This window comes from Prionailurus viverrinus, chromosome A1, assembly GCF_022837055.1.
Source record: "Prionailurus viverrinus isolate Anna chromosome A1, UM_Priviv_1.0, whole genome shotgun sequence".
Taxonomy (NCBI): domain Eukaryota; kingdom Metazoa; phylum Chordata; class Mammalia; order Carnivora; family Felidae; genus Prionailurus; species Prionailurus viverrinus.
The window spans coordinates 95,380,739-95,402,404 of NC_062561.1; the positions used below are offsets into that span (position 1 = coordinate 95,380,739).

General features: G+C 38.9%; 1 protein-coding gene across 6 annotated transcripts in view; it reads left to right on the forward strand.

The window, feature by feature from the left end:
- The window catches only part of COMMD10 (COMM domain containing 10), a 220,029-nt gene extending 198,865 nt beyond the window's left edge, over positions 1-21,164 (forward strand). For all 6 annotated transcript variants that reach the window (XM_047874902.1, XM_047874896.1, XM_047874929.1 and 3 more), the window contains 2 exons: positions 19,534-19,593; positions 20,759-21,164. In XM_047874902.1, coding sequence (XP_047730858.1) covers positions 19,534-19,593; positions 20,759-20,797 — 99 coding nt within the window. In that variant the 3' untranslated portion in view covers positions 20,798-21,164. The remainder of the gene's footprint in view (positions 1-19,533; positions 19,594-20,758) is intronic.
- Positions 21,165-21,666: the final 502 nt, after the last annotated feature.

The following is a 21,666-nucleotide window of genomic DNA, read 5'->3' on the forward strand; positions in this document are numbered from 1 at the left end:
AACCTCTTATCTTGCTGATTATATTCAGCAACCATAGCTAAATATTTCAGTACCAGAGCTGAAAATCATAATGACATATCAGCATACACATAATAAATTACAATTAATGAATACTCTAAGAGGTGCATTGTGATTGGCTCCAAGTTTGTGATCTGCTCATGCATAGCACATTGTAATTTTTTTTAATGTTTATTTTTTAAGAGAGAGTGCAAGGGGGGAGAGGGGCAGAGAGACAGGGACAGAATCCGAAGCAGGCTCTAGGCTCTGAGCTATTAGCCCAGAGCTGAATATGGGGCTTGAACCCATGAACTGTGAGATCATGACCTGAGCCAAAGTCAGATGCTTAACCATCTGAGCCACCCAGGAGCCCAGAATGTTGTAATTTTTCAGAGGATAGAAAATGTGGTCATGAGATGACTGCCATACACACTGTTTGTCTATACAAGAATGAAGTAATATTTTAGCCAGAATGCAAAGGGCCCATACAGAAAACAGGTTAAATGTCCTCACAGCTGAAATAGTTACCTCTGATTAAACATTTTGTGACAATATGGCATGGACACTTTGACACCACTTATCTCTTAAATAAAGGTTTCTGGTTAAAAATGGTTTATTGTTCTCTTGACAGCCAAAATTTGTGGTTTTAGCTAAATATGTGCAAAACCTCAAATCTTCTGATTTCACCAGCTCAGGCAGGACCCTTCAAGTGTGAAAAGCCATTTTTCAAGCTAACTAGGAAATCAATAGCAAAATTACTGTACTTTGTAGCACACATACATGCTGAATAAACAAGACTTAGGAGACCAACAAGACTACTGTCATCACTAGGGCAAATATTATAGTATAATTGGAAAATATTGTCATCATTTAGGCAAAATCCAATTATTTTGATACTCTCTATATAGTATTTTCCCCCATGGGGGAAAAAGTAAATTTAAATTTACCAGCTACCTGGGGTGCCTGGGTGGCTCAGTCGGTTAAGCATCCAACTTCGGCTCTAGTCATGATCCCGCAGGTTGTGAGTTCAAGCCCTGTGTCAGGCTCTGTGCTGACAGTTTGGAGCCTGAAGCCTGCTTCGGATTCTGTGTCTCCCTCTCTGTCTCTGTCCCTATCCCACTCATGCTCTGTATCTCTGTCTCTCTCTCTCAAAAATAAAGAATAAAAAAAATTTTTTTTTAATTTACCATCTACCTTTTCTTAAAATTGAGCTCAATAAACATCTGTGATACCGGGTACTGGTGATCAATCCCAAGCTAGGCTATTGGTCTACAATAAAGAAAGCATAGCCCTGCCCTTGAAGTTCCTCCCATCTATAGTACAAAGGTAGGCAATTCCATACAGTGTATTAGGGAAGGGCAGTGACTGACATATGCACAAGGAGCTATTAGGTCAACTGAATTGAGAGTTAAAGGATCTGGAGGTGCCTGAGTGGCTCAATCAGTTAAGTGTCCAGCTCTTGATTTTTGGCTCAGGTCACGATCGCATGGTTTGTGAGTTCGATCTCCACATCTGAGCACAGAGCCTGCTTGGGATTCTCTGTTTCCCTCTCTCTCAGCCCTCCCTCATTCTCTGTCTCAAAATAAATAAACTTAAAAAAAAAAAAAAAAAAAAGGACTCAAAGATCTAGACAAATGCATGTGTGTGCTCCGTGCATGCACAAGAGCTGTGGGGAGTGCTGCTGAGAGAACGCAGGGAACAGCATGAGCAGAGACTTAAAGGGCATTGTGGAAAGCCTGCTAGGACTGCAGGTGTGCAGAGTGCATTCAGAGGGTGCTAGAACTCGAGGCTGTAGGCAGCGTTGGGGGCCAGATTTTGGAAGTCTTGACTGCCACGCTAACAAGCATGAAATTTGCTTTTGTTGTGTATGTACTGACTGTATTCTTAAATGGACAAGTGTCTTTGTCAAGCTGCATTTTTTCAAAGACGGCGAAAAGGAAAGTTCGAATTTCGTTGACTTAACCCCAGGAAATAAATGCCTTTTGTAACTTGTGTTCCATCTCTTTGCTGAAGTTGTCCTTTTATGACTTTTATCAAGCCTTGATAAAAGCTCAGGGTTTCCACTTTGCCTACTACCCTCCTCCAGCAGCAGGACCATCCATGCCCAGGAGGTGTCGGGGGCCTGCTGGACCGGGCAGTAGTTTTCATGAAGAGCCTTTGGAATCACAGGGGTCAGTGGAGCAACAGGCATCAGCTCCATATTCAGGTGCAAGTGATTATTTGTCTTCCTCTGTCTCTGATTCATGTACTTTATCCATTGGGCCGACATATTTTTGTGTGTTTGGAATTAGAATTTTGAGCATGGTGGAGTGCTGTGTTAACTTCTATGAAATACTCCCAGTGGTTTTTTTTTTTTTTAAGTTTATTTTTGAGAGAGAGAGAGAGAGAGAGAGAGAGGAGAGAGGGAGAGAGAGAGAGAGAGAGAGAGAGAGCGAGAGAGAGAGAGAGAGCGCACAGGCTGGAGTGGGGCAGAGAGAGAGGGAGACACAGAATCTGAAGCAGGCTCCAGACTCTGAGCTGTCAGTGCAGAGCCCGATGCAGGACTCGAACTCAAGAACTGTGAGATCATGACCTGAGCCCAAGTGGGATGCTTCACCGACCGAGCCACCCAGGTGCTCCTCTTTTTTTTTTTTTTTCTTCTTTTAATTAATTTAACCAAGACAAACATTACCTTATGTAGCCATATTTATCAAAATATGTACTCTCAGAACAGCTTTTATGTATTTCTGTGTAGAATTAGCAGGGGACATAAATGTGCAAATTCATGGAGAGAAATGTTTTCTTTAAATTAGCTTGAAAGTGCAGTTTTATCTTGAGTTACCATAATAGTAAAGCAGAAAGAACAGCGATTGGTCTCACCATGATATACTGCGTATTAGTTCATCTTTGTGGGACCTGCTGCCTCATTTAGTGAACAAAAGGGTTGAGCTAGGTTATTGCCGAAGCTCTTTCTTACTACCATTTTGTGATTCTCAGCTCACTAGCTTAATTTGCTTATGTCAGGTACACCTTCCAACATCGTCAAGCCATAGAACTGAAAAGAACCTTGGGAGGTCACATAGTCAAGCTGCTTCAAAGAAGAGTAGAAATTTGCTCTCCCTCCACCTACAGCAAGCTTTTGCTTGCCCGTTCTGAAACTGGCACCCTCTGAATCAGAGCCCATTGTAACATCTGTTACCCCCTTTGGTTGCCAGGATTGATTCCACGGATCTGACAGATGGCAGAGGATCCCTTTCTCCCTTCTCTCCTGTGTACCTTCTTCCTGTAGTTGGGAGCTTAGCTGTAAAGGGCAACCAGCCTGCTTAGAGAACGATCTTTCTTTGGTCAAGGGTACACACGTTCCTGTTTACCTTTGTATTGGCACTCTCTAATGTTTATTGAATGATGGAATATTACAGGTGACGGAAATGGCTAATGCCTGTATGTATCAGTAGAATTTCATGGGTTTTTTTTTTTTCTTTTGGTGGTGAGAGCTTAAATTACACCCCAGGGTTTTTTGAACAATAATAGTGAAGATAGTCAACAAGTAATAATAGAGATACTAGAATATATTCACAATTAACATATTGTATATAGTTATGTAGAACATAATCTCTAGATATATTTGTTAAATGGTGCCTAATAATTTATGTGCTATAAACCCATTGAGCATTCAGTAGAACTTGAAATACTTATATATTATCTTTGCCCTTCATTTCTGTAACTGAAAAGGAGAAAACTTCCTCTTGAAATACCTAGAAAAGTATTTTTAGATCAGTCAGAACATGAGATTAGTAGTTTTTCTTTTCCTGGCATTCTTTATTCCTGATTTTCTAGGTGAAAAGCTAATTGTATCATTTCTAATTCTGATATCCAACTTAAGTTTAAAAGCTAAGCACTGTAAATGTGGTTTAACTCTTATCCAGTTTATATCTGTATTATTTAGAGGCTGTTTTTACTTGGGTAATTTGTACAGAGGCTAATGCACTTCTCTCTTGGAAAATGTATAGGTGTTCCTAATTCCTAACTAATGGGAAGGCAGAGGATATTTTTACTGTCAGCTTTCATCAAGTTAGACCTCTCTGAAGGCCTCGCTACATTTTATTTCCATGGGAATTTTGCTAATGGGTATGTACAACATTACCCAGGTACTTGTAGACAGGATTACAAATTAAAAATGAAAAGGAATGGGCAAACAAATACATTTTTCTTCTCTTTTAAGAAATTGGCAGAATTTTAATCTTTGCACTTCGATTTTCACTTTGTGGTGTTTTTCAGATAGGACGCAGAAAGTCTAAGTTCGGTTTTAATGCAGGAGACCAGCTTAGACAACATAAGTAATGAATTTCCTAAGTGGGTTCTTGGCTGTAATCTTATATGTATAAGGCGGAAGAAAGAGAGTAAATCTTCTAGTCTGTGTGTTTACTTAACAATATTAGTGACTTTAATGGGTTTTACTGGAAAATGCAATATTGAAGGCATATTTAAAAATAAGCTACCCAGTTTTATTGCCTGTATACTAACTCACTAAATTATTTTGATCCACATAATAATCCATGTAATAATAAATGTATGCCCACCATACATTTCCACATACCACGCAGAACACATTTGTGGACCTGTTGGTACTTACTGTTTCTGGAACATCCACCTACCCTAAATGTTGCAATTCCATATATTTCCGCCCCAGGCTTGCCTCTCTTCTCATACAGCATTCTTATCTTGGGCGGTCACATCTACTCTTGCTGGGATTTTTTGTTTTGTTTTTTAAGTAGGCTTCATGCCCAGCATAGGGCTTGAAGTCACAACCCTGAGATCCAGAGTCACACGCTTTACCAACTGAGCCAGCTGGGCATCCTGCAGTCTTGCAGTTTTAAATATCAACATATAATATGGAAATATCAAATGTACGTCTCTTACCTAAGTCTCTTTTTTGGCTTCGTAGACTTATTTCATTTATTTTCAAGGAAGTCTCACAGACATATCAAGCTAATTGTGTCCTAAACTGCCCCTTTGATGCTCTCCTTCTTCAGATCTTCTCTAGAGTTTCCTTATCTCCACTGCCTCTGTCCACTTTCTCTTGCCAGAAACCTGAGAGTCATTCTGACTATTGTTCCTTCACACACACACCTCCGTTCAAATCTGTCACCAAGTACTGTCTCTTCTACCTCTAATCCACATCTCAAGTTTTTCTACTTTTCTTTATCACCATTGCCATCACATTAGATCAAATTACTGTCTTTTGCTGGGACTAATGCAGTAGCCTCCTCATTGGTTTCTCACATCCAGTTTGGCCAACTCCATTTAGAAATAAAAACCATGGAGCGCCTGAGTGACTCAGTCAGTTAAGCGTCCAACTCTTGTTTTTGGCTCAGGCCATGGTCCCACAGCTTGTGAGTTCGAGCCCCGCATTGGGTTCTGCACTGACAGTGCAGAGCCTACTTGGGATTCTCTTTCTCTCTATCTCCTTCTTCAAATCTTCTCGCTGCCTCCCCCCCCCCTTATAGATAAACAAACAGACAAACTTTAAAAAATGAAAAAAGAAAAGAAAAGCCAAGGCAGGGGAGTGAGGGGAATAGAAGCCAAGGGCACTTGTTAATATGTAGATGTAATCATATAATTTTTATACTTAAAACTCTCCAGTGGCTTTCCATTGTTCTTAGAGGACAGATCTTCTGTCCATCCCCAAAGAGGTGTTGGGGCTTATCTTAGTTTGTTAGGACCTCCATAACAGAGTACATCTGACTGGGTAGCTTAAAAAACAAATTTATGTACTCACAGCCTGGAGATGAGAAGTTTTGAGGTCACCATGTCATTAGGATTGGTTTCTTCTAAAGCCCGTATCTTTGGCTGGTAGGTGGCATCTTCCCCCAGTGTCTTCACATGGTTGTCCCTCTGTGTGTGTGTCTGGGTCCTAATTTCCTGTTCTTACAAGGATACCAGTCATGTTGGACTGGGCTTCCATCCACATGACCTCATTTTGCCTTAATTACCTCTGTAAGACGCTGACACTATACACAATTACATTTTGAGGTACTGGGGGTTAGGATTTCAATGTGAATTGGGGTGAGACACAACTCAGCCCACAACAGGGCCTAAACTGATGGTCAATGGAGGAGTAAACATGTACAGAATGTACTACTCTGAGTAATGTCTCTATGTTCCTTATGGTCTTGCCTCCACTCCTATCTTTTCATCGAAATCTTAACTGTCATTAGGTCAACATATTACCTTAAAATACTGTTGAAAAGATACCGGAAACATTGGTGCACAAGTGTCTGTTTGAGTTCCTCTTTTCATTCCTTTCAGGTGGATGCCCAGGAGTGGAATTGCTGGGTCATATGGAAATTCTTTCTTTAACTTGTTCAGGAATGGCCAGTGCTTTCCACAGCTGCTGCACCATTCTATATTCTCACTAGCAATGTATGTGGATTCCAATTTCCCTGTGTCCTCACCAACACTTGTTCTCCAGCCCCCCCTCCCCATTTAAAAAAAATAACAGTAAAACCTTGGTTTGCGAGCACAGTGCATTTCGGAAACATGGTTGTAATCCATAGTGCTCATATCAAAGTGAATTTCAAAAACCGTTGGCTCAGCTGTGATCATGTGACATTCAGCATCACATACTACTTGTATTGTGAGACGTCAGTCATTTATCAAATTAAAAAATTTATCAGAAATGTTTGCTCGTCTTGTGGAACACTCGCAGGACAAGTTACTCCCAATCCAAGGTTTTACCGTATATCCTTCTTACTAAGTGTGAAGAGCTGTCTCATTGCAGTTTTGATTTGCATTTCCCTAATGACTTAGGATGTCGAATATCTTTTCATGTGCTTACTTAACCATTTGCATATCTTTTTTGAAGAAATGTCTGTTCCAGTCCTTTGCCTTTTTAAAATTGGGCTTGGGGCGCCTGGGTCACTCAGTCAATTAAGCATCCGACTTCAGCTCAGGTCATGATCTCTGGGTTTGTGGGTTTGAGCCCCACGTCAGGCTCTGTGCTGAGAGCTTAGAGCCTGGAATCTGCTTCAGATTCTGTCTCTCCCTCTCTCTCTGCCCCTCTCCCACTTGCACTCTGTCTCTGTCTCTCTCTCAAAAATAAACAAACATTAAAAAAATTTTTTTAATTGGGCTTGTCTTTTTGTTGTTGAATTATAAGAGTTCTTTATATATTCTTGGTATTAGACTCTTATTAGACAGTGATTTGCAGTATTTTCTTCCATTCTGTGAATTGTCTTTTTTCTTCCTCACTTCTTTTAAATCTTAACTCACATGTCACCATTTCAGTGAGACCTTTTCTGACCACCTACCACTGAATCTCCTCCTACCTCCAAACACACATTCTCTATCCTTGCTTTTTCTTCCTAGCACTTAACACCAACAGACATTTCTACATGTATGTATATGGATTGTTATCGTTATTATTATCACAAATCTTGTTTTCTGTCTTCATCAACTAGAAAGTGGGACATTTTTGTCTCTGTCGCTCAATATGTAAATGTGTATGTAGTGCCTAGAACAACCCTTGTAGGCTTTTAATTCGTATTTGTTGAGTAAGAATGAATGAATGAATTTTACACCTAGCAATGCCATTCTTTTTTTTTTTTTAACTGGGAAAATATAGCACACATACAGAAAAAGAGTACAGTGATTTGTCATAAGAAAAAAAAAAGCACCTTTTACCCACCACCAAGATGGAGAAATATATACATTATTGCCATTATGTCAGAATGGCCTCCCCTCAATTATGACCTCCTTTCTCCAGTCACCCAGAGGTGATCACTATTCAGATACTTCTGGTAACATCTTTGTTGCTTTGTTACTTTATAGCTTGGATGGTTGTACCACCCAATCGTTTGTCTCTGAAACCTTTTTTACTATTGTTTTTTAAATCCCCACATAAATGAAACCAATCAATGTGTCTTCTGTGCCTTCCTCTGACTTTTAACATTATGTTTGAGAGTCATGCATGCTGTCGTATTTAGCTCTAGTTTATTTTCATGTCTGCATTGTTGCTGTACTACAGTTGATTTATACATTCTTCTGTTGAAAGAAACTCGTTACTTCCATTTTTTGGTTCTTTTGAATATTGGTGCTATCAGCATTCTCATACCTGTTTCATGGTGTCCAAATGTGCACATTTCTATTGAGCACAGCGCTCATACTTAGGCGTAAATTTGGATGTAATGGGGCATGAGTATATTCAGCTCTAGTAAATTATACCAAAGAAGTTTTCACAATAATTATACAGATTTCCACTCCTTCCAGCAGTATGGTTACTAATATGTGTTACTGTGGTTTTGGCTCTTTGGACTTCAACTTTTGCGAAGTGACTGATCAAGTCTCTTGTATTTTTTTTTTTTTCTTCTTTCTTTTTTCTTGTCTTCTTTTGTTTTTGTTGTTGTTTTTTTTAATCAGAGCAAGACTGTCAAGCCAGGGCACTCTTGAGCAGCCTGGAGGTACCCCTCTCTGCAGGGAAACTTCCGGGAAACCTACCAAGAGGAGGACTGTCTGTAATTGTTAGTTTCTTTCCCACTTGTATTCCCCCCCAGAGCCAGGTTTCCAGGGCAGCACATTAGCTGGAGTCCCTTTTAAGAATCTCATCTGGCATCATGATAGTTTGTCTCTGTGGCTCATTATGTAAATGTATATGTAGTGCCTAGAACTGATAGTTTCTTTCTTCACTGCAGCCTAACACTGCCACCCAGGTGGCTTTCTTTTTTGCCTTAATGAGGTATAATTGGCACAACTCTGTGTTAGTTTTGGATGTACAACGCAATGATTGGGTACATGTTCTTGTCCACTTTTCAATGGCGTTTTGCCTCTTTTTTCATTAATTTGTAGTAATTTTTCTATATTCTTGATTGAGTCTCTGTGGCTTACCTTTTAGTCTTTTGATGTGTCCTGATGAATGGAAGTTTTAGATTTTAATATATTTTCATTTATTAGTCATTTTCTTTAGAGTTGGTATATCTGCTCACAGCTTACTTGTGAACTAACACATATCTTCATGTCTTTTTAAAGGAGTCTCTATATATGCCAAGATTATGGAGAAGTTTGCAAGTATTTTCTTTTAGCTTTTTTGTCTTGACTTACCATTTAGAAGTACAGTCCATCTGGAAGGAGGAGACCACATGAATAAAAACCGGCAGGAAAGTGTAGGATATCGGGGAGAGAATGAGTACAATAGTTTGCTTAGAGCACAGAGGTCTTTTGGTGGGCAGGGGTGGAGGGTGGTGGCGAGAGGGCCTTGTGGGAAATAAAACCAGAAAGTTGGATCCGAGGGGTGCTTGGGTGGCTCAGTCGGTTAAGTGTCTGACTCTAGATTTTGGGTCAGGTCATGATCTCATGGTCATGAGATCGAGCCCTTTATCAGGCTCTGGGCTGGCAGTGCGGAGTCTGCTTGGGATTCTCTCTCCCCCTCTCTCTCTGCCTTTCCACCACTGATGCATGCACGTGCTCCCTCTCAAAATAAACATTAAAAAAAAAAGATCTAGGAGGATTGTGTAGAATAAGAAAAACGTTATTCTGCTTTTTTGTCACATGAGCAAGTATCATTTATAATAGCCTGCAAAGGGGTGCCTGGGTGGCTCAGTCGGTTGAGCATCTGACTTTGGCTCAGGTCATGATCTCACAGCTCGTGAGTTCGAGACCCTCATCGGGCTCTGTGTTGACAGCTCAGAGCCTGGAGCCTACTTCTGCTTCTGTGTCTCCCTCTCTCTCTGCCCCTAACCCACTCACATTCTGTCTTTGTCTCTCTCAAAAATAAGTAAACATTAAAAAAAATTTTTTTACAATAGCCTGCAAAACATCTTGAGTACTGGTACTTTTGTCTCAAAAAAGGGACCATTCAGTAGTGTGGATGACTCCATACAAATCACCCACCCTCTCTCCTCCCAACCAAACAGTAGCAACAAAGCAAACTAACACACACACACACACACACACACACACACACACACACACAACTATCTTATTTACCGACTTCACTTTTATGTTTGAAAAATTCTTCATTTATGTGGAAGGGAATATATAATAATATCTTGACCTAGTTGGCTATCATAAATTACTTCCCTTTTTTTCCTAGTGACATTTACCTATTGATACTGTTCTCTGTATTTTGTGTCACATTAAGAAACAGTCCTGAATAGGCCTTAATTTCCAGCTCTGACTCTTCTAGTTCATTGCCCATTGTTACATGGTTGTTTTCCTTAGGTGGCTTTCTTACCACAGTGTGCCTCTGTGCCCTCATCTGTTAAAGGGTCATATTGTATGACATGCCCACCTCCTTGGACTATTTTAAAGTTAATGCGAGGTAATGTAGGTGAAAGTGTTTTGAAATGTTACCAGTGTCAGGACTTTGAGAATGTATATAACCACATGAGCCTGTTCTTTATTCGTGTGAGAAAAACAACTGCAATGCTTTCTATTTAAAATCACATTTATGGGGTGTCTGGGTGGCTCAGTCAGTTGAGGATCCAACTCTTGGTTTTGGCTTCGATCTTGATCCCAGGGTCGTGGAATTGAGCCCAGTGTCAAGCCACATCGAGTATGGAGCCTGCTTGGAATTTTCTCTCTCCCTCTGCCCCTCTCCCCCGCTCATGTGTACTCTTTCTGTCTGTCTCTCTCTCTCCCTCAAATTAATTAAATAAATAAATAAATAAATAAATAAATAAAATCACATTTATGGAATTAAATGTTATCCATATTAACAGGAAAAGGGAATGATATAAAAACATACAACCAAACAACTTTTGTGGGACGTATGTGGTCCATCTCTATGAAGAGTTTTCCTGGGAGTTACCCATTACAGCTAAAGCCCTAGGGTGAATTTTCTTTTTCTTTTTCTTAAAATATAGTTGATGTGCAATACTATATTATAGTTAACCCTTGAACAATATGAGTTTGAACTGTGCCAGTCCACTTATGTACAGATTTTTCTTCTTAAATATAGTATAGCACTGTAAATGTGTTTTCTCTTCCTTGTGATTTCCTTAACGTTTCCTTTTTTGTAGCTTACTTTATGGTACATACATATAGTATATAAAGTAAAAGCAGTATATAGCTCATGTAGCTTACAGAATATACATTAATGAACTTCCGGCCAACAGTGGGCTATTAGTAGTTAAGTTTTGACAGAGTCAAATGTTACATATGGATTTTCCACTACATGGGGGGCCAGCACCCCTAACCCCCATGTTGATCAAGGGTCGACTGTAGTTTCAGTTATGCAACATTAGTGATCCCCTTTTTGTACATTACAAAGTGATCACCATGAGAAATCGAGCTACCATCTGTCACCATACACAATTAGTACATATTATTAACTATATTCCCTATGCTGTACATAGTGTTCCTATGTCTTACTTATTTTATAAATGAAAGTTTTTTGTATCTTTTAATCCCCTTTCCCTGTTTCACCTACCCCTCCCTGCTCTGCCCACTGGCGATCACCAGATTGTCCTCTGTATCTATGAGTCTCTTTCTGTTCTGTTTGTTCGTTTGTTTTAGTTTTTATATTCCACTTATAAGTGAAATTACATACTATTTGTCTTTCTGTTCTGTCTTTCTGTCTTATTTCACTTACCATAATACCCTCTAGGCCCATCCATGTTTTCAAAAAAGGTAAGATTTCATTGTTTTTTATGAGTAATATTCCCTGGTGAATATATATACACCATATCTTCTCCATTCATCTGTTGATGGATATTTAGGTTGCTTCCATATCTTGGCTATTATAAATAATGTTCAGTGAACATAGGTGTGAATGTATCTCTTCAGATTGGTGATTTGTTTTTTGTTGGGTTGGGTTTTTTTTGTTTTGTTTTTTCCATAAACATCCAGAATTGGATTTACTAGACCATAGCAAATGGTGGGTCTATTTTTAATTTTTTAAGGAAACTTCATACTGTTTTCTGTTGCGGCTGCACCAGTTTATATTTCCACCAACAGTGCATGAGGGTTCCCTTTCCTCCTCATCCTCACTAACACTTGTTGTTTCTTGTCTTTTTGTTAATGGCCATTCTGACAAGTCGTGAGGTGGTATTTCGTTGTGGTTTTGATTTGCATTTCCCTGATGACTAGTGATGTTGAGCATCTTTTCATGCGTCTGTAGGCCATCTGGAGAAATGTCTATTCTGTTCCTCTGCCCATTTTTTAATCATAATGTTTGGGGTTTTGCTGGTGGTTGTGTGAGTTTTTTTATATGTTTTGGTTATTAACCCCTTATCAGTTATATCATTTGCAGTATCTTCTCTCACTCAGTAGCTTGCTTTTTGTTGTTGTTGTTGATGGTTTCCTTGGCCATACAAAATCTTTGTAGTTTGATGTGGTCCCATTTGCCTACTTTTGCTCTTACTGCCATTGCATGGGGAGACAGAGCCAAAATAATAATGCTCAGACTGATTTCTAAGAGCTTACTGCCTGTGTTTTCTCCTGGTAGTTTTATGATTTTCAGTCTTAATATTTAAGTCTTTAGCCTGTTTGGAGTTTATTTTTGTATATGGTGTAAGAAGGTGGTCCAGTTTTATTCTTTAGCATGAAGTTGTCCTGGTTCCCCAACACCATTTATTGAAGAGACTGTCTTTCCTCTGTTGTATGCCCTTGACTCCTTTTTTGAAGACTAATTGACTGTACAAGCATAGTATTTCTGGCCTCTCCATTCTGTTCTGTTTATGTATGTGTCTACTTATGTGCCACTGCCATGCTGGGTTGATGACTACAGCTTTGTACTATATCTTGATATCTGGGATTGTGATACCTCTAGTTCCATTCTTCTTATCCAAGATTGCTTTAAGTTATTTGGGGTCTTTTTTGGTTCCATACAAATTTTAGGATTGTTTGTTCTGTTTCTGTGAAAGGTGCCATTGATATTTTGATAGGAATTGCATTGAACCTGCAGATCGCTTTGGGTAATAACATTTCAATGATGTTATTTCTTCCAATCCATGAGCAAGAACATCTTTACATTTATTTGTGTCATTTCCAATTTCTTTCATCACTGTGTTGTAGTTCTTAGAGTACAGCTCTTTTACCTCCTTGATTTAGATTTATTACTAGGTATTTTATTCCTTTTGAAGCAATTGTGAATAGTATTGTTTTTTAAATTTCTCTTTCTGTTATTTTGTTGTATTATTTTTTTTATTACTATTTATTGTTGAGAGTGATAGAGCACAAGCAGGGGAGGGGCAGAGAGAGAGAGAGAGCCACAGAATCTGAAGTAGGCCCCAGCTCTGAGCTGTCCGCACAGGGCCCAATGCAGGGCTTGAACTCACAAACTGTGAGATCATGTCCTGTGCCAAAGTTGGATGCTTAACCAACTGAGCCACCGAGGTGCCCCTCTGATATTTTGTTGTAATTGTATAGATTACAATTTATATATATTACGTAAGTTATACAATTACATTTATGCATATTGTATATACAGACTTATATATGTTAATTTTGTATCCTTCAACTTTATTGAATTTATTAGCTCTAATAGTTTTTTGGTGGAGTCTTTTATTAAGGTTCTATATATTTAGTATCATGTCATCTGCTAATAGTGACAGTTTTATGTCTTCTTTTTCAATTTGGATGCTTTTTATTCCTTTTTCTTGTACAAATACTTTGGCTAGAACTTCTAATACTGTGTTGAATAAAAGTGGCTAGAGTGGCATCCTTGGCTCTTACTGATCTTAAGAGGAAAAGCTATCAGCTTTTCACCACTGAGTAAGATATTTACTGTGGGTCTATCATAGGTACATTCCCTCTGTATCCACTCTGTTGGGACTTTTTATCATACATATATGTTGAATTTTATCTAATACATCTCCTGCACCTATTGAGATGATCATATGATTTTTATCCTTTTTTGTTAGTGTGGTGTACCACACTGATTAATTGGTCATGTTCAACCATCTTTGCATTCTGGGAATAAGTTCTACCTGACCATGGCGTGTGATCCTTTTAATGTATGGTTAAAATCAGTTGCTAATATGTTGTTGAGGATTTTTGTATCAATGTTCCTCAGGGATAATGGTCTGTAGTGTTCTTTTTTTATGGTGGCTTTGTCTGATTTTAGTATGTGGGTAATGCTGGCCTCACAGAAGCATTGTCTGGAAGCATTCCTTCTTCCTTTTCTTGGAATAGTTTCAGAAGGGTAGGTATTAACTCTTCTTTAAATATTTGGTAGAATTCACCTGTGAAGCTATCAGGTCCTGGACTTTTGTTTCTAGGGAGGTTTTTTTGTTTTGTTTATTTTTTTACTGATTGAATTTCAATACTAGTCATGAGTCAACATATTCTATTTCTTCTGGACTGAGTCTTGGAAGATTGTATGTTTCTAGGAATTTACCCATTTGTTCTAGGTTATCCCATTTTTTTGGCATATAATTGTTTGTAGTGGTGTCTTATGTATTTCTGCAGAATTAGTTGTAATTTCTCCCCTTTCCTTTCTGATTTCATTTATTTGGGCCCTCTCTTTTTTTTTCTTGAGGAGTCTGGCTAAAAGTTTAACAATTTTGTTTGTCTTTTCAAAGAACTAGCTCTTAGTTTCGTTGATTTTTTTTTGTCTCTATTTCATGTATTTCCACTTTGATATTTATTATTTTCTTCCTTATACTAACTTTGGGTTTTGCTTGTTCTCTTTCTAGTTCCTTTAGGTGTAAGGTTAGATTGTTTGTCTTAAATTTTTTCTCATTTCTTAGGATGGGTATGTATTGCCATAAACTTCCCTCTTAAAGTATTTTTCCTGTGTCCCATAGATTTTGAACTGTTGTGTTCCCATCTTTATTTGTCTCATGGTATTTATTTATTCTTTCTCTGTTGTCTCATTGTTTGTTTATTATCATGTTGTTTAGCCTCCACATGTTTGTGGTTTTTCCAGTTCTCTTCTTCTCATTGATTTTATTTTCATACCATTATGGTAGGAAAAGATGCTTGATATGATTTCAGTCTTCTTAAATTTATTAAGACTTGTTTTGTGACCTAACATGTAACCTTTCCTACAACATGTTCCATGTGCACTTCAGAAGAATATGTATTCTGTTTGGGGGTAGAATGTTTTATATGTCAGTTAAGTCCAACTGATGTAATGTGTTGTTTAAGGCCAGTGTTTCTTATTGATTTTCTGTCTAGATGATCTATCCATCGAAGTAAGTGGGTTGCTAAAGTCCCCTACTATTATTGTATTACTGTCATTTTCTTCCTTTATGTCTGAATTTACTTCTTTTTTTTTTTCCACCAAATCTAGTAAATGTTACCCATGAGCTATCCTGGATAATAGCAGTATCCATTGATAGGCCTGTTAAACACACAAGCAATGAAAAGCCCTTCCAGAAATAATTTTTAGTACTTACCTAGTTATTATATTCCTCTGGAAGACAGTATAAACTCTCTGTTAGATTTATCATTTTTTTTAATTCTTTTAACTTAAAATATAGTTTGCCTTATATGTAAATATCTTTTGTATCTAATTACTGGAAGAATGGGGATATAATGTTCTCATAAACTTTTTCCTAAACATTTGACTATGTAAAAAGTGAGGCACAGTACTATCTAAAGATGTGTATATATATGCACACATATGAAAAATACACATGTGTGATTTAGAGGTATGTAGTTCAAGTTTAAAATACTTACCGTATATGATTGACAAGATGACAGTGCTTTGTGATTATTTGCCACTGTAGTTTTATGTCACAAAGATATTTCTCTTCTTATTTACTATGACATAACAGGCTACTTTTTATTATCCAGACTATCTTTCTGACTCTTTAGGGGAAAAAAAATAGGACCAAATAGTCAAGTCTCATTATCTATTGACAGTGATAGACAGGAAGCACATGGATATTTAAACCCATTGTCAAATACAGCCTATAAAACTACAGTAGCCAGGATTTTCTACATAGTCCTTCTGAAAGCCTATTGTTAGAGTTGCTACTGATAGCTGAGATGGCATTTTTGAATTTCAGTTTCATTTTCTCTTCTTGCCTTAACAAAGATATTAATGAACCATGAGTTGAGTCAAAGTCTTGGAGTGTTTACAGAGCTAGACAATCCAAGCACAAGCACCCCTGAAATACCAATAATTGGACTGACATTTAACTTAATGCATTTCTTGCATTTTTGTTGGGTCTGGACTGCCACTGATTTGTGACCGGACATGAAACTAAAGAGAAGTTGTTTGAAAACATGCTTCCTTAGTGAAAAGAATCTTCCATACATTCTCTGCAGGATGAGCAGTGCAGGTAGAGAGTTGATTGTGGTTTGATAAAGCACATTTGTGACTTTCTAATTACATTCTCAAATAAAGCTCAGAGTGTGTTTTCCTCTGAAAAATGTCACGGTCCAAGGAAAGATTTGACCACACCTGTTCCTAATATGTGCGGGACCTAAAGCATGAGTAAAAATGGAGGCCATGGGCCATATACCGAAATTTAATGTCGTAAATAAAGCTCTCAAACTATTAAATAGATGCGACCTATGCTCTTTTTGTGATAATATATCTTCAGTAATGTCCCAGAAGGAAAGATTTGAATTTAGAATTCTTGGACTCCATGAAGTTCATGTCAGAGCATGACATTATGGAATTGAGTTTTTGCCAGCCCCCCTTTCCTTTTTGTCCTACACAACTAAATTCCATCATGACCCCCCTAAAACAACTGCCCTTGGCCACCACTTGGGTAAACATAGCTTCTCAAATTCTAAGGATAATCTCTATACACATAGATATGAAACACTTAAAACCATTCCTGTATTCTCCAGATTTCTCCTGGTCTTCCCTAAATCATTGCAGGTTGAATGGGAAATGATAATGATAATGGCTACCAGTGATTATACCTACCAGACATCAGTATAAGTTCTTTGCATATTTTATCTCAGGTATCAGCATTTTCCCTTCTTGGGGCTAAGTATTTCAATAAACCAAGACAATATATACATATCTCTCCCAATGTATACATATATGTATACATACATACACATACTCACGTGTGTGTGTATGTACACACATCATTTTAGCTATTGTTATTTCAAGAAGTATGTTTTCAAAGTTGCCTTCCTTCCCTTTCCTCAGTGTAACATTTTAGAAAAACACTACCTTGAAACAAAGCAAAATTCAGGAAACAAGAACCTAGCTTAACCACTACCTGTAAGTATCCATACAGCAAATCACTTGTTCACATACTAATTCAGTCTTCAGTCCCTCCTAACAGTTGGATTGTGGAGAGAGTAATGAACTTGCCTTGATTTTCCATAGGGTAAACTGAGGCCTGCCCTCTCCCTTTAACTGCTGGAAAGAAATACAGCACTGCTAGATAATGCTGATCTCAACCTTTGGGGTTGAATGATGTGTGGCAGTTAGCCTACTACTTTTTTTTTTTTTTAATCATTTAAAGGATGAGGCTTTAAAGCAGCTTTGTGTCCTTATTCATTTTAAAGTTTAACTATTTCAGTAGGTGTTACAAGAGAAAAGGAAGAAGTGTGGAATTTGATCCTCTGTGCCTTGGCTTTTTTTTTTTTTTTAATTTTTTTTTTTTAACATTTACTTTTGAGACAGAGAGAGAGGATGAACGGGGGAGGGGCAGAGAGAGAGGGAGACACAGAATCGGAAACAGGCTCCAGGCTCTGTGCCATCAGCCCAGAGCCCGACGCGGGGCTCGAACCCACGGACCGCGAGATCGTGACCTGAGCTGAAGTCGGACGTTTAACCGACTGAGCCACCCAGGCGCCCCGGTGCCTTGGCTTTTTTGAAAAAGGAAATGCCGTATCTGAAGATAGCCCCATCGACTCTCCTGAGGTGTGCTGGAGTGAACTTGTTTTGAAAATGCTGGCTTTGTCAACAGAAATGGAAATCCTTAAAACCAGGATGCCTCGGTGGTCACTTGGTTGAGCCTCTGACTCTTGGTTTTGGCTCAGATCATGGTCTCATGGTTTGCGAGCTTGAGCCCTGCATCAGGTTCTGCGCTGGCAGCACAGAGCCTGCTTGGGATTCTCTGTCTCTCCTTCTCTCTGCCCCTACCCTGCTTGTGCTGTCTCTGTCTCTTTCAGAATAAATAAATAAGTAAATAAACTTAAAAAAAGAAATCAGGAAAAAAAAAAAACCAACAGATAAAACAAAGGGAAAAAAAGTAGCCATAGAAACTGAGAAGTAGAATTAAGAGAATGTTGGAAATGATCACAAGCGATTAAGTACATGAATTAATGTCGTTTTCAACATTTGTCCAGTTCTTCAGTTCCTGGTGCCTGTTTTTGGGTTTTTTTTTTTTTTTTTAATGTTATTTGTTTTTGAGAGAGAGAGAGAAAGAGCACGAGCGGGGAGGGGCAGAGAGAGAGGGAGACACAGAATCTGAAGCAGGCTCCAGGCTCCAAGCTGTCAGCATAGAGCCCGACACGGGGCTCGAACCCTTGAACAGTGAGATCAAGACCTGAGCTGAAGTCAGTCACTTAGCTAACTGAGCCACCCAGGTGCCTTCCCTGGTGCCAGTCTGGTCAGAGCGGGTAGCACGTCCTTGGCTTTCTCTCCTTATTAACTTTCACTTCCCAAAGGCACCTTGAGTAAAGAGACAAATCATAAGAGACTGTTAAGTACAGAGAACAAACTAAGGGTTGTTGCAGAGGAGGTGGGGGATGAGCTAAATGTGTGATGGGCATTAAAAGGGCACTTTTTGCGATGAGCACGGGGTGTCATATGTAAGAGAGGAATCACTGGGTTCTGCTCCTGAAACCAAGACTACACTGTTTGTTAACTAACTTGAATTTAAATTAAAAACAAATAAAAATAAAGACATGTTTAGCCGATCTTCAGAAACTACTCAAAGTGATGCTTCAGTTTACAAAACGAACCAAAAGTAGGTTGGGGTGGGCTGGATTACCGCTGCACTTTGCTGCACCATCACACGTACGTGCACAGTATTCCTTGGTGCTCACAGCACCCAGGAAGGTTCCCCGTCACGTCTGGAGCAAAAGGAAGGAGCGTGTTTCAGTCTGTGCTTTGAAGCTGTCATGTTAATTGCGAACTTTTGCTGAGTCCGTACATTAGGAAAGGTAACCATCTCAGCATGTTAAGATCATAACTGCTAGATTAATGCGTAGAGGCAGCAGCTGTGCTGACGGGAGGCATTAATGCCTAGATGAGTTCAATCAGACGTGCCGCCTCCAATGTCTTTGTGTGATGGTATTTACTCGATTTCAAATGGACTGCTGAGAAAAATGAAATACAATCTCATGTATCTCGGTCTAGAAAAAAAAAAGATAATGAAATTGTTCTCTTGCCGGCTTATATTTTATTAACCTCTATGGAGTCAACTTTAAAGAACAGATGTCCCTCTAGAGTTGAAACCTTTTGCTAAAAGTGGAGCATTATTAAGTGCAGCTGTGAGTTCTAGGAACGGTGGGGTTGAGTAGAGCAGGTGAGTGTTTTGTTTTGTTTTGTTTTGTTTTGTTTTGTTTTGTTTTAAACCACTCAGAGAATAATAGGGCATCTTCTGGGGCCAGCCAGAGAGAGAAAGAAAAAAAAAAATGCAATGCAAATTACGTACAACTGAATTCTTTCTTCTTTCTTGTTCTTCCTTGCAGAGCATGGAGAAAGTTCTTGTGGAATTCAGTCACCAGGAGTTGTTTGATTTCTATAACAAGGTCTGTATTTTTCAAATAATTTCTGCTGTGTGGGGTTTTGCATAATGTTTCCTTCATTTTTATGAATCCTTATTTTTAAATGCCCTATTATGGCGCTAAGTTCTTTAAACATCCCTTGTAAACACCTTATGTTTCACAGCAGGAAGCTTTGCGGAGATGGAGAGAATCTGACAGCCTAAATCAGGAAGAAAGTGGAAATGGTTTTAATTAAGGCAATAGGATTATTACTTTAATGTAAAGCATTAAGGAATGAACTATGTGGTACCTAGCCACACTGGCACTTTATAATTTAACATTAAATATTTTAATTCTGGGCCCAAGGAAAAAGGGAGGTGCCAAGCTGTAAATATTTAACTTTGAGTGCATGTTATGTTTCTTTACAAATACTGACTTTGTAATCCAGGGAAATGTACTCCCCCTCCTCCTCTTCCCCACCTTCAAAAATCTTGTGTAGTGATCACTTAAATTAAAACAGCTGAGTATATTTAAAACTGTATTTACCCTTTTTTTTTAAGTGTATTTTTTTTTATTTTTGAGAGAGAGAGAGAGAGAGAGAGAGAACGAGTGGAGGGGCAAAGAGAGAGAAGGAGACACAGAATCTGAAGCAGGCTCCAGGCTCCGAGCCATCAGCACAGAGCCTTATGTGGGGCTCAAACTCATGAACTGTGGGATCATGACCTGAGCCAAGTTGGATGCTCAACAGACTGAGCCACCCAGGTGCCCCAGGTTTTTTTTTTTTTTAATGTCTAGTTATTTTTGAGAGAGAGAGCGAGCACGCACAAATGGGGTCAGAGAGAGAGGAAGACACAGAATCTGAAGCGGGCGCCATGCTCCAAGCCATCAGCCCAGAGCCTGACACGGGGCTCAAACTCACAAACTGTGAGGCCATGACCTGAGCCAAGTCGGATGCTTAACTGACTAAGCCACCCAGACACCCCAAACCATGTTTAGAAATCCTCCTTTACAAATTTGCAAACTTAAATTGTAATATCTTCACATAAGAAGAAAACTTTTCTGCGTGCTTCATCTGTTGCTGTGTAAATGGATTTAATATGCACGGTTGCCACTGCCATTCTTTACCTTCTATTTGCAAGTTTCTGAACAAACCTTCATAGCATTTCTCTGCTTTCAGCAACTTGTTCTCTTGTTTTATCTTTATAAATAGCTGGAGACCATACAAGCACAGCTGGATTCCCTGACGTGATGTTCTCGAAGACTGGTTTCCCCATCACACTCTTGCCACCTCATCATTCCGCCCTGAAGATAGACTGCCAGGTTGTGTTTTCAGAAGGATTCAGTAGCTTTCTTCTTGTAAATTACCCGGCTTATCACTTCTGAGAGAAATAACCGCCAAGGAGATCATTGTTTCCAGAGCTTCTAGGACACATCCCCTCGTTCTTTGAACCAGCAGCAAACAGTTGTTAAGAATACTTTTGCTTTAAAGGAAACAGCAATAGGGGTGCTTGGGTGGCTCATTTGGCTAAGCCTCTGATTTCCGCTCAGGTCGTGATCTCACAGTTTGGGAGTTCGAGCCCTGCGTCGGGCTCTCTGCTGACAGCTCAGAGCCTGGAGCCTGCTTTGGGATTCTCTGTTTCCCTCTCTCTCTGCCACTCCCCTGCTCATGCTCTGTCCGTCTCTCTCAAAAATAAATAAAAACATTTTTTAAATTTTAAGGGAAAAAAATAAAGGAAACAGCAGTAAATACCATACTGTTTTTATTGTCTTGTTTTTGCTTTATTGCCTGACCTGTTTATTTTTTACATTTTGATGACACCTTTATGTATCAAGGAGGGTTCGTGGATAGTCCATGGATGCAAAGTATAATGTGTACCTCTGAATACAGAACGCGGCTATTTATATTAACAAAAGCAAGAACAGAACCAAATGCAATCAGATACTTCCTTTTTCCTTGACTATAATGAGTATGTTTGGTTGGGAAGTAACATAGGAAAGAAATTTAAACTAGAGCTGGTTGTGGCACATCAGTTGATTCCAGTGTGAGCTTCTCTGTGCACTTTAATTTTTTCTCTGAGTGTAATGATTTAATAATAGTCTAGGTTTTTGTGCTCTTTT